The sequence below is a fragment of the Protomyctophum parallelum genome, assembly GCF_964188405.1.
Source record: "Protomyctophum parallelum genome assembly, chromosome: 3".
Taxonomy (NCBI): domain Eukaryota; kingdom Metazoa; phylum Chordata; class Actinopteri; order Myctophiformes; family Myctophidae; genus Protomyctophum; species Protomyctophum parallelum.
Window position 1 is genome coordinate 34,660,615 of NC_139698.1, and position 14,041 is coordinate 34,674,655.

Genomic DNA, 14,041 nt, shown 5'->3' on the forward strand with positions numbered 1-14,041 from the left:
TACGACAGGGAAGTTTTAGTACAGTGGTTTTAGTACAGAATCAAAGCCTCAATGTCACCATGTTCATGATGTCCAGGAACAACCCCCTGGGGTTGTCTGTTACAGTAATATATAGTGATAACCCATAGCATGTTGTTATGGTTGTTTTACCTACAGTTAGTGGTGGTACACCCATGAGACCAAATGTTATGATTTGTGGTAAATCAAGTGCACACTCTGGCATTTTTATACAACTTCTCTGACAGCCTTTCTGCCCTCCTTTCTAGCTCTCTGTGGTGGGAATATAACATCCATGAATGGCACAATTTACTCTCCTGGACACCCAGCCGAGTATCCAAACTTCCAGGATTGCATGTGGACTGTCCAGGTGCCTCCAGGCTATGGGATCTACATCAATTTTTCTGTTATCAACACAGAGCCCATCTATGACTACATCAATGTGTGGTGAGTGTTCGCACCATTACCGCTTTACTCATAGGCCAATTATTTGGGAAATCGGGGACACTACTCACTTTACACAGATGTACTGTAAGCACCAATTATGGTATAAGGAAAATGTTTGTGTGTATGATCTTGACTTGGACAGGTCAAATAGTCTGAACTGTTTCTATCTATCTATCTATCTATCTATCTATCTATCTATCTATCTATCTATCTATCTATCTATCTATCTATCTATCTATCTATCTATCTATCTATCTATCTATCTATCTATCTATCTATCTATCTATATATCTATCTATCTATCTATCTATGTATCATCCTGTATGTAGGGCAGGCTACTGTATCTATCTACCTACCTACCTACCTACCTACCTACCTACCTACCTACCTACCTACCTAGTACCTACAGCATACATGGCACCCACAGGCCACATGCGCCACCTTCACTTAACGCCCATGGGTCAATTCCCAATATTGATTATTGTTGTTTTCAGCGGTTCCATGCAAGTTTACATGATTGCTGTCATTACTACAATCCACCGAAACAGCAAGCTCTCTTGTCATTGGCAAGTGCTACTGTAACTTTAGTCTGACATTGTCTGCCCTCAACCACCAATACTATACTTTGGCAGCAGCAATGGAGGAAAAGATGTGTGCTCAAAAAATAAAACTTGACCAGAAGAACTGTTCCTTTCAGCCAAGATGCGAGTTGTGTTGCAAACTAAAGTTACTAAACTGTGTGTTTAGTGTGCCTAGAGATGTAAGCAGCCATGAAGGATATCAATTTAAATGTAACTCAAGATTATACCACACCACCCACCTAGTAAGATACGACTTGTACAAAAATGAACCCAGAGCCCTTTGCACCAATACCACAACAGCACAGGGATCGGTCTTAAGGCATCTTATGCTTTTTCACTTTCGCTTGTTAAAGCTAAGAAATGCTGGTTGGAGGGCGTAACAGTGAAGCGATGCGCAGTCAGGATGGCTAAAACTTTTGAAGATGATAACATGGCCAAGGACTGAATCTGTCTGTCTTTTCCGTTGAACAGTGAGGCATAGAATTTTTGACAGTCAGAATCATGTTGAGGGAAACCTAAAACAAGTCATGAATGACTACAAGTACTCTTTAGCGCCGGATGAGTGTACAGATTTGATGGATGTTATCCAGCTTCTCATTTACACAAGAGCCTTGACAGTTAATTTCAAGTACACGAGGTATTGAAATTGGCCTCTTTGCATGGCAGTACCAAGGGGCGTGGATGTTTTCAACACAATTAATGATGTTGTACATGAATATGGGGACAAAATGATATGCGGTACAAGCACATACTGCACAAAACAGTTTCCCTGTGACATGCCCTTCCTCACATATATCACCACAACCTCAATACTGTATGCATTTGCGAGGAAGAGCACAAACTGTATCGCTATGCACACATTATTGCATTTAATCATAAACTTGGCCTTCTCAAATATGGCTTTTCATCCTACCACCCTATTTTGACTAACCTATCCCACCTGCAAAGAGATGCGCAAATATGCCCCCCAATGTGAGTTAATATTCTGCAGCAGCAATTCAAAGATCGCTTTCAAGATGTCCACCTCATGTACAGTAGCTGATAGCGCTGTTTGCTGTGCACCGCACCTCTGAGGTCTGTATGCTGTGTGCAGTTATGTACAGCAAATTGGCTGGTGACTGGTTTTTGATCTGCTGTATCCAACATGGTGGCCAAGAAATTTACGATCTCATTTTACAGCTAAACGGTTGATGAAAATATGTTTCTGAAAACATTTGAGGCAAGAAGGCAATGCAGTAACAAAACCTTGATTCCTATTTGTGGAGCATAGCCTGTTTAGTGTCAAACGCATCAAATACACCAGCTCTGGCCAGTGGATGGTGCTATGCTTTTTGCAGTTACTGTACAGTATGTACTGCAAATTGTTCCCTGCTGTGTGTGGTTATGTATGTACTGCAAATTGGCTGGTGACTAGTTTTTGATCTGCCGTATCAAACCTGGCAGCCAAGTAATAAAAAAAATCTAATTTTACTGTTCACACTAAAGTATGATATGAAAACATTTGAGGAAACTTTGCATGCACACCCTCAGTAGGTATAGGCATTGGGTACAATTTTGATAGTGTGTGTGTGTGTGTGCGCGCGCGTGCGTGCGTGCGTGCGTGCGTGCGTGCGTGCGTGCGTGCGTGCGTGCGTGCGTGCGTGCGTGCGTGCGTGCGTGCGTGCGTGCGTGCGTGCGTGCGTGCGTGCGTGCGTGCGTGCGTGCGTGCGTGCGTGCGTGCGTGCGTGCGTGCGTGCGTGCGTGCGTGCGTGCGTGCGTGCGTGCGAGCGAGCGAGCGAGCGAGCGATATATGCTGGATGTTTTCCACCTGCATGACAAGCATTTCTGCCACCTCATTTGCCACCATTTTGTTTTATCATGCACTTATGTATATATTGGACTTTGTATATTTGATTTGTCTGTGCCTTCACCTGTTCTGGGTTATGTTTTATTCTCCTCACTATTCTCTCTTTCCATATTCTAACTCTTCCTGTAACAGCAATGTTGAGAAACTGCACAAAGAATATTCCACCCATTAGTTTACACCTATAATTGTGTCATGTAACAAACTGACAATAACGTTGCTCCCTGGTTGAGGTGAACAATATGAGTATCCTCCACCACATGCAGTAACTGTAACGTAGGAGGCAATTCTCATTCAGAATGCAGCCACTAGAAGTTCTAACAACAAAGTTGAACACATCACCAGTTTTCACACTGACTTCCAGTGAGACATAGAATTGAATATCGCTGCTCATCTTTAAATCACTCAGTGGTACAGAGCCAAAACATTCTGACTTTGCTTTTAAATTATTATACAGAAGTTGTCCAGGAACGGTCTCTTCCTAGAGTTCAAATAATAAATAAATATGGTAGGGTTTAGTTATTATATTCCACACACAGTTGGAACAACCTTCCAAATGATCTGAATACTTTTAAATACTATTACTGTTATGTTCTCCACAGTGTATTTTTTTTTCAGCCCAGATAAATACTGACTAATGAGTTAATCAACAATATAACACCTTCCCAGAGCTTGCAGTCTCCCATTAATTTAACAAAGGCTTGTGTGGTGTCTTTTGAGTCTTCACTGGCATTCAGGGTTGGTGCGTATATGCACTCACTGATAAAAGATGCATGTTGACCTCTGGTAAGGAGAACGTGCATCAGCCTTGTATTGATTGAATCTCAGTGACTTGGTTCAATAATCGATATATGAAAAACATGGCATTGTGTATAAACAACATGGTGACAGTGCTCAGCACTTGTTCAGCAGGTGCACACCCAGGCCAGGTGTGTACATGCAAGTGGCAGTTAAACCATTGCTTCACAAAATAAGGTATAAAAGGCATGTTCCATATCCCATATGCGATGACAACAGATCAAAAGTGGAAGAGACACTATTGTTTGTTTTAGTAAAATAAGTCATATACAGAAATCTTTTTTATGTATTGACCACATACCGGTAGTCTTACATTGTGTAATGTAATGTAATGTAATACATGTGTAATGGCCATTTTGTACAAAATGGACCACTCCTGCAAACATTGGAAGATTTCTCTCGATCACATGACTATAGAGATAATGTGTACCAATTTGCGTGATGTCTGTAAGTAATGTGAAAAAAATGTTGCTAAAAAAAATGTGAAAAAATCGGCCTCCTGGTGGCACTATAACAGACCGGTGTGAAAAATGTGGGCCAGAGGTTCTTCCCTGATTTCCATATTTTCGGATTGGGTTCTGCGGCCATAAATACATATCAATTAGGGGGTCCTTGACATTAAAGTTTGAGAACTCCTGCTCTAACCCGCTCTTCCTCTGTCTTTAGGGATGGACCTGACCAGGGCTCCCCACAGGTCGCCCAGTTCTATGGCAGCTCGGTCCAGGAGGGCGTGTCCACCACTGCCAATCAAATCCTTATCAAGTTCCACAGCGATTTCAGCACGAGCGGCTTCTTTGTGCTGCATTACCATGGTAACCTCCCTTTGGCTATAGCGGCTCAGCGTTAGCGAGAGGATGATCTAATGGCCCTTATTAGTTTGATGTCCGAGTCCTCTGATCACAGGAAGCAAGGTGTACTAATGAAGTCCAGAGATCGAGAGGAGGCGTAGACCAGCTTGCCATTGTTTTTTTCCATATGGGAGTGTCTTTATTATCAGCTTTTTATTGGAGTTTCTTAACCTTTCTTCCGTAATTCGCTCCAAGGTATCGCTTCTGGTTTGGTCTAATGGAGCATTAGACCAAACACCAATGTACCAAACATACAAAGAAAGTTTGTAATACATGAATAATAAAATACTCCTAAGCTGTGGCAAAACAAAGCAATGGCTTTTTGATGTTCAGGAACTGTGATAGGTCACAGTTTTCCGCTTAAATTGGGGACAATATGATTAGATACACACACAAAACCGCATTCACAGAATGAAGTGTACAGTATCAGACAGCTCATACATGCATACATGTATGAGCCTATTGATTTGGTTTGGTTTCATTGTTTCTGCTCTCGTCCACAGCATACCAGCTGAGAATCTGTCAGCCACCATCTTCTGTTGCCAACGCTGAGATCCTAACTGATGACGATGTGTTTGAAATAGGTCTGTTTGTAATCTTGTTCCTTTTACTCCACAAACTTTGTCTTAAACTAACATTAAATTCCCATTGACAATGAATGGAGAATTCTACGTCATGTCTGAGCAAATAGGCATAATGTCTATATTACGTCATGATGATGTACAGTACGATGATAAGAGTGCCCCACACTTCACACAGGTGTGATTTTTCTTCCTATATGATTTTCTTTGTTTTCATTTAGCCGTTCATGCGTGTGATCTCCAAATTGTAAACTATAGTTTGGATAATGAATTTCACTCTGTTCACCTGTTAAAGTTTCCTTTATCTGTGTAAAACATTTTAGTTATTCCTTTTTACTTCCTTCCTTCCTTCCTTCCTTCCTTCCTTCCTTCCTTCCTTCCTTCCTTCCTTCCTTCCTTCCTTCCTTCCTTCCTACTTTCCTACTTCCTACATTCCTTACTTCCTCAATACATCCTCCCTCCTTTCCTTGCTTCCTTCTTAATTTGATTTTAATGTAGTAATGTATTGAGCACTTAATAGTAATAAATGTATTGTGAATGCTCAGAAGTGATTACCACAGAGTACGAGCAGTCACTTTTCACTGTCTGTCTTGTGAGTGTGCGTGCGTGCGTGTGTGCTTTAGTACCATAGCTTGCTAAGGGGATGTCAATCTTCATTAGAAAATGTGCTGTTGATTACTGTCAAGTGGTGCTGCTGCTGATGAAGCTATTACTAACAAAAGGTTCTGTGCGTGCTTGTGTGTACAGTATGTGTGTGCATATTTTAACATTGTGTGCGTGCATGTATGGGTGGATGGATGATTGTGTGTACATATGTATATATTTTCAGTTTTCATGCTAATCTCGATATGGGTGTGTGTGTGTGTGTGTGTGTGTGTGTGTGTGTGTGTGTGTGTGTGTGTGTGTGTGTGTGTGTAATTGCCTGCTTGTGGGTGTAAATGATCCTACAGGGGACATCATTCGGTACTCATGTCTGCCAGGGTTCACATTGGTGGGCAGTGAGATTCTGACCTGTCGGCTTGGGGAAAGACTGCAGATGGATGGAAGCCCACCAGTCTGTCAAGGTTGGTCTCCCCGAGTGATTGTGTGTGTGTGTGTGTGTGTGTGTGTGTGTGTGTGTGTGTGTACTGAGCATGTGTGTGTGTGTGTGTGTGCGTGCCTGCCCGATGCCAGTCTTCCAAGGTTTGTTGCATACAGCAGCGCCCACTCGTTCTGCATCATTAACAGACCACCAGAAGAGCTCCCTCTCTATCAGCCTCTGAGCAGCACAAAGGGTCCCTATTCCAGTTTGCCATGTCCCTCAGAGTAGGAGCTGTCTCAGACCTTCAGACCTGGGGCTCCCCTCCAGCCAGTGCCTCACTTTGGTCAATCAGTGTAAAAGAGATTAGGCTACAGAAGGTCAGGTCCGGTCATAGACTCTTCTCCTGCTTGGCTCCCAAGCTGTGAAATGACCCCCCCTCAGTCAGAACTGCAGAATCACTTCCCACTTCTCCCGTCGCCTGAAAACTCACCTCTTCAGACTCTATCTCAGTACTGTAGGACTCCTCCTTTATAATTTAGATCATTGTTTAGTGGTTTATGTTGTAAATCAGAATAGAGAGAATCAGTCTGGATTCCAGGCTACTTAACTCATTGCTCTGTTGACTTTGCCTTGTACTGTCGTTTGTTGACGATAGGCTTCATGCCACTTACACAGATCTTGCACGTTGTATAAGTACTGTGGGATATGCTAAATACCTAAATTGAATGTGAAGAAATAAAATTGCTAGCTTCCATCAGTGCCTCAGTATGGCTGCTCATAAGGGAGGGGTAGAAGCAGTCAGACAGGGTTATCTGCACAAGAGGTTTTGTAGGGCCAACACAAAGTTTCCATCACCTTGGAATGTGGTGCAAATAAATCTTGTATGCTATGCACAGAGCAGAGCACACTCTTTGTTTTGGATAGGTGGCTTTTGAAGTGCCCAGTGTATGAAGTCTATACACACCTACTGTAGACTAGATCAGGGGTTCTCAACCTGGGGTTCGCGACCCCTCAGTGGGTCGCCAAATTATTTGGGGGGGGGGGTCCCCAAATTATTATTATTATGATTATTAATGATTATTATTATTTTAATCTAACTCCCGATCTTTGGTCGATATTGGTCCAACGTTTGTGCGTAGACATTTTTGTGAATTTAGATTAAAGACCCCAGGAGGAGATGCATACTGTATTGTGTATTGAAGTTGTATTGCTGGCGCTCAAACGGTTCATGAGCTATGCCTGTTCAAAGTGATCATCATTTTCAATTTACCGATGTAGCGCCACCCCGCCACCTGGGCTTCGTGTCTAAGCAGGGTGACATAGCCCTCTAGGATATTGCCGATTTTATTGTCATAAAAAACGACTCCACGGTTTGGCCTTGAGCACCGACAGAAGAAATTATTTATAATTCAAAATAGTGGGTGAGAGGTCAGAGGTCAAAAGTCAGAACACAAAAGTTGTTCGGCATGAGGGGACGGATATGAGTATCGCAGTTTTATTTTTTTATGATTCAAATTTCTATTGCTTTTTCAATTTAGTTTCACAAACAATTAAGACAACAAACAAAACAAAACTAGACAAGAAAATAATAAATACATTACACAACGAAATCTTTACAGAAAAGATAAAACAATACAGACAATACAATACAATACAATCAAATAATAATAAAACAAATTTTGAAGGTCAAACGGTTCATAAGCAATGCTTGTTCAAAGTTTATATTTTCAATTGAGTGCTATAGCGCCACCCTTTGACCAATGGTTGTGGGCTTACCGTTTGGCATTGCCCTCTACCATTTACCAAAAAACGACTACACGGTTAAGCCAGAACTGCAACTGGAGAAGAAGATGAAAAAAACAACAGACAAATACAATAAGGGACCAAAGTCCCTTCGGGCTTGGCCCCTTAAAAACACACTGCCCATAGTAATGGCAAAGCTCATAAAGTCAAGTGATCTTAGATTGATTGATTGATTGATTGAAATATTTATTAACAGTTTGTAGAATTTACAGTACATTTTAAGCACAAACTCAATACAAAGACTGTTAACTGTGAGTGGACGACCCAATTAAGCATTACACTTGTTTACAACAGGGTCCACATTGTTCAATTCATCAAAACATTTAGAGACATACAAATAGACACTTCTATGTAGCTAAAGAACAGAACAGGAATTCATCATATAGGAAGCAAAAAGGGAAAAGATATATATACAGTGAGGGGAAATGGGGTGGGGGGGGGGATTCAGATTTTACAGAGGCCAGTTTCGAATTGCAGCCATCCGTAGGTGCCCTTTGAGAGCGGTTTTGAAGGAGTCAAGGGATTCACATGTCTTAATGACTGTTGGTAGGGCGTTCCACATTTTGGTGGCATAGGAGCGAAAAGAATTTAGTCCCTTGTTTGTGCCGAATCTGGGTTGTACATGGTTTGTTGTACTCCCTCTGGTGTTGTGGGTGTGGACTTCGTTTACATTAAGGAAGTATTTAGACAGGTACATGGGTATCTTGGTGGTGTATCGAATCTTGTGGACCAGACCCATTGCAAGATGCTGTACTCTGTCGTCGACCCTAAGCCATCCCAGCCAGTCAAAGTGGGCAGGGGTGAGGTGGGTTCGGGGGGTGAGGCCAAGTAGGAGCCTGACCAGTTTGTTTTGGGAGGTCTGGAGCCTTGTTTTAAGGGCCTTTGAGGTGCTGTGGTACCAAGAGGTGGATGCATAGTCAAAGAAACCTTGTACGAGGGCTCCTGTTAAGGTCTTCAAGGTGTTTTTGCTGACCAGTGAGGAGATCCTGTAAAGGAATCTTGTTCTTTGATTGACTTTTTTGATTACGTTGGTGGCCATCTTATCACCGGAAAGATTGGCCTCCAGGATGGAACCTAGGTAGGTAATTTGATCTTTTCGTGTGATAATATTGTCACCCACTCTAACCAAGAAGCCATCTGCCTTGCTGAGATTACTATTTGATCCGAAGAGGATGGATTCAGTTTTTCCCAGGTGTAAGGATAGTTTGTTATCAGCGAGCCAGGTGCAGATTCTACCGAGTTCAGAGCTGAGGGTCTTTTCAACCTGCAGTTTGTTCCTGTCCGAGACCAGCAGTGCTGAGTCATCTGCGAACAGGAACAAGCTGCAGTCACAAGCTGAAGTCATGTCGTTAACATATATTAGGAACAGTAAAGGCCCTAGTATGCTTCCTTGTGGGACGCCACAGCTCACTGGGAGGGGAGGGGACAGTGTTCCGTTCACCTCCACCATCTGTTCTCTCCCCTCCAGGTAGGATTGCATCCAGCTCACTGATGTGCTATCAAAACCAATAGCTTTAAGCTTGTTAACCAGTATGGAGTGGTTCACGGTGTCAAAAGCCTTTTGGAGGTCCAGCATGACCATGCCGCAGTATTTTCCAGCGTCCACCTCGTGTTTGATGTGGTCGCTCAAATAGAGGAGGCATGTGTCAGTGGAGTGGGATGTTCTGAAACCAGATTGGAACTCGTACAGCAATTTATTAGTGGCAAGATACTTTTCAACCTGTTTTCATAGACTATTTTTTCCATCACTTTCGAGATGGAGCTTAGAATAGAAATAGGGCGGTAGTTGCCGGGTTCTAATTTACTCCCTTTTTTGTACAAGGGGGTTACTTTGGCCAGTTTAAAATCTTGGGGGACCTGTCCCTGTTTGATGGAGAGGTTAACTATGTGGGTGATGACTGGAGCTATGGAAAAGGCTGAGTCTCTGAGAAATTTGGAGGGGATATTGTCATGGCCAGTGGCCTTGTGGGGTTGGAGGGCACTCAGTTTTTTAAGTACCTCCTCGGTTGTTACCATTGCCATTTTGAAATCATCTTTACAAACACCAAGGTTTTTGTAGAAGGCTTTGATGTACACCAAAACGCCCAGAGTGGGAGGGCAGTTTGCTAACCAGCTTTGTTGCAATGTTTGTAAAGAAGATGTTCAGGTGGTTGGCTACATCAAGCTTGTCAGTGATGAGGGTGTTATTCGATTTGATGTTTATGTTAGTAAACCTGGTTTTTAGTTTCTGACCACAGCCTAGTTGGTTGTTTAGTAACTTCCAGAGTTCCCGAGGATTGTTTTTGATTTCCTCGGCTTTATCATTGATAAAGTTACATTTGGCAGATTTGGTCATGGCAATTACACCGTTTCTTAGCTTGTTACACTGGGTTTTTAGGTTGCACAGTTTGGTCTGGAGATTACTGTCGAAGCGCTTGGCTAGCATGGACTTGCATTTAAGAAGTTCAGAGCATCTGTTGTCTCTGGCTTTCATTGCAGTCAGTATGTCCGAATTCATCCATGGCTCCGAGCGGGTTTTGACCCTGATGGTTCTCAAAGGAGCCATGATGTTTAGTACTGATGTAAATTTGGTTTTAAAGCCAAGCCATGCTTCTTCGACTAGTGAGCTCCTGAGCACATCGGACCAATCCAGACTCTCCAGTTCTAGGTTAAAGGCCTCACTAGAGTAGGTTTTGAGGTCCCTAGATATGACTGTTTTGTGACAGTCAAACTTTAGTTTTTGTATTTTGCGGGTACAGAAAATCATAAAATGATCACTGAGCCCACATACAATAACCCCTTTCTTGGAGATTCTGGATTTGTCCGAGGTCAGAATGAGATCAATGACAGTTTGAGTAGAATCACACACTCTTGTGGGTTGGGTAATTAGCTGACTGACACCATGCAGATCACAAAACCGACTAAATGACTTAAACACAGGTGCTTCCTTATGAAGCATATCCGTATTGTAGTCGCCAATCAGGATTTTCTCTACACATTCCTCCCCAGCTAAGCACCCCTCAAGTATATCATAGAACCCATTCTGATCGGGCAGTCTATAGACGGTGCCAACTAATACTGATTTAGCATTTTTGAAAATTAATTCAACCCACACAGTTTCAATTTCATCATGCTGTAAGTCAGTACGAGTAACATATTCAGTGTCTTTGTGAATATACATGCACACGCCACCGCCATGCCTGTTTCTGTCGTTCCTAATGATAGTATAGTTCTCTATTTCTATCTCTGGGTCCCTGGTGGACTCGTCCAGCTTTGTTTCAGAGAAACTTAGGATGTTTACCTTACCGCTTTGGAACACTTGTCTGACCTCAGCCAGTTTGGGTCCAAGGCTGTTGATGTTCAGGTGAAACAAATGGATTCAGATCAGTAGGTTGCTCTTGCTTTTAGTATCTTAATATGCACTCACAAATGATAGCACTGTTATTCCAAAGGTCAATATGATTTAAAGCTTAGCAATTAAATTAAATCAAGTGTGTGACAGCCTCTTTACGGCAAGGCAGCCTTTTTTATGCGGTGACACCAAAGGGACCAGCCGTCTAGAAGAACGCTGGTCTGACTGTGTGTACAGTGTGTGTGTAAACATGTACAGTAGACTATGTGTGTAAACATGTACAGTAGACAATGTCCCCTACGTAGACCAGTATGTAATTTGTAAAATAAAATAGCAAATTGTGCCTGATTTGCTGGGACCAGAGTACATGGTGGTTTTATTTGCATACGCATCAAAAGTGGCGGGTTGGCTGGGACGGTTTTTGGCGCAAAGTAACCACAGTATACCGCTAATCAACTTACAAATTACATATATATAGTATATGTATGACTATCTCTCAATGATGACGTAAGAAATATGGTCATGTATGTAATCTGGTCCCAGCAAATCAGGCACAATTTGCTGTTTTATTTGCATACGCATCAAAAGTGTATGACTCTCAATGATGACGTAAGAAATATTGTCATGTATGTAATCTGGTCCCAGCAAATCAGGCACAATTTGCTGTTTTATTTGCATACGCATCAAAAGTGGCGGGTTGGCTGGGACGGTTTTTGGCGCAAAGTAACCACAGTATACCGCTAATCAACTTACAAATTACATATATATAGTATATGTATGACTAGCTTTCAATGATGACGTAAGAAATATGGTCATGTATGTAATCTGGTCCCAGCAAATCAGGCACAATTTGCTGTTTTATTTGCATATACATTATAGTATATGTATGACTAGCTCTCAATGATGACGTAAGAAATATGGTCATGTATGTAGGCCTAATCTGGTCCCAGCAAATCAGGCACAATTTGCTGTTTTATTTGCATACGCAATACGCATCAAAAGTGGCGGGTTGGCTGGGACGGTTTTTGGCGCAAAGTAACCACAGTATACTGCTAATCAACTTACAAATTACATATATATAGTATATGTATGACTAGCTCTCAATGATGACGTAAGAAATATGGTCATGTATGTAATGTGGTCCCAGCAAATCAGGCACAATTTGCTGTTTTATTTGCATACGCATCAAAAGTGTATGACTAGCTCTCAATGATGACGTAAGAAATATGGTCATGTATGTAATCTGGTCCAAGCAAATCAGGCACAATTTGCTGTTTTATTTGCATACGCATCAAAAGTGGCGGGTTGGCTGGGGCGGTTTTTGGCGCAAAGTAATCACAGTATACCGCTAATCAACTTACAAATTACATATATATATATAGTATATGTATAACTAGCTCTCAATGATGACGTAAGAAATATGTGGATTAAAGGACCCAATGCCAGAGTGTAATTTCTATAAAAGAAGATATTTCCATTAAAATAATTCAAAAATGAAATCAGGATATTAGAAAGAGTAGAACACGTATGCATACATGTAAAATATAAAGATCTATATATCATTCTTATGTACAGATCACCTAAAACAGACCTTTCGAAATTAAACACATTTCTCGAAAACATGGTAAAGTATCTATCATCTCCGACTTCTGCAATTATGATAATAGGAGATTTCAATGAAGACCAATATAGTGAGAAAGGTAGAAGTATAAAGACCTTCATGTCAAGATTAGGCTTTAAACAATTAAATACAAAACTACAGATTACGGAAGTATTTTAGATCATGTATATTTTAACAAATGTGAAAGTATTATTACAGAAATTGAAGTTAGAGACACATATTACTATGATCATGATTTAGTATTAATATCACTATAGTCCAAGATTAAATACATTTAAAACAATTGACAATTTACAATAAATAATAAAATAATTATACTGTATACGTGATAACATATTTTAATTCAGTTTATATACCTTTTTTTCATCACATATCAATGATTTATTTTTCTTTGAAAAACTAAAAAGGGATCCAGAATATTTCTAAATTGATAAAACTGTATTTCTTATATAGATAGAAACTTGAACCATACTTAATAATACTAGGTGTTTACATGCATAAAGTAGGTAGGTAGCAAATAGTTACACCTAATTATTAGACATTTCAAACTTTCCTTCACAGAGATACTGAGATTTCACAGTTTACAGCGGTCGAAAGTACTTGCGCGCTCTGCTTGCGCACTAGTTGGCCATTTATGGCCTACTAGTGTGCAACAAGCAAGTATGCACTCGACAGAGTGCAGTTCTAGTTCTAGTTCTAGTTCATTATGTCTTTCCCATCATTTGCTTGTATTTGCATTAACTTTGCAAGTATTCGCAATGCATGCTGGTTCTGAAGAACCACTGATCTGCTCAATTCACTGACCATAATGAAGATTTGTGTAATTTTTTGGACAACCGCTTCTGACCATATACTGTACTGTACATGGGGATTTGCATATTTATAGATAATTTTTGAAGAACCGCAAATCGAACTAACTTCGCACTGGGCACTGCATTCGGGTCCTCTTATGCACACGCAGAGCTTGAAGATTAATCTGCCAAATCTTGAGATATGCGGAAGACATGTCAGATGATACACGGACTCAGAGATTTCATGCATTTATAGTAGGATGGATGGATGGATGGATGGATGGATACCATGATGAAAATGATGAAGGAAAGCTATTCTCCCACTCGAGTGGGAGAATAGCTCCCACTTGAATGGAAATGAAGAAAACCATATATTTTT

General features: G+C 41.1%; 1 protein-coding gene across 1 annotated transcript in view; it reads left to right on the forward strand.

Annotated features, from left to right (window-relative positions):
- The window catches only part of LOC310855938 (CUB and sushi domain-containing protein 3-like), a gene marked incomplete at its 5' end in the record, with an annotated part of 374,665 nt that overhangs the window by 253,327 nt on the left and 107,297 nt on the right, over positions 1 to 14,041 (forward strand). The window contains 4 exons of the mRNA XM_083761135.1: positions 267 to 444; positions 4,333 to 4,478; positions 5,018 to 5,098; positions 6,046 to 6,159. Of these exons, the coding sequence (XP_083617261.1) occupies positions 267 to 444; positions 4,333 to 4,478; positions 5,018 to 5,098; positions 6,046 to 6,159 (519 nt within the window). The remainder of the gene's footprint in view (positions 1 to 266; positions 445 to 4,332; positions 4,479 to 5,017; positions 5,099 to 6,045; positions 6,160 to 14,041) is intronic.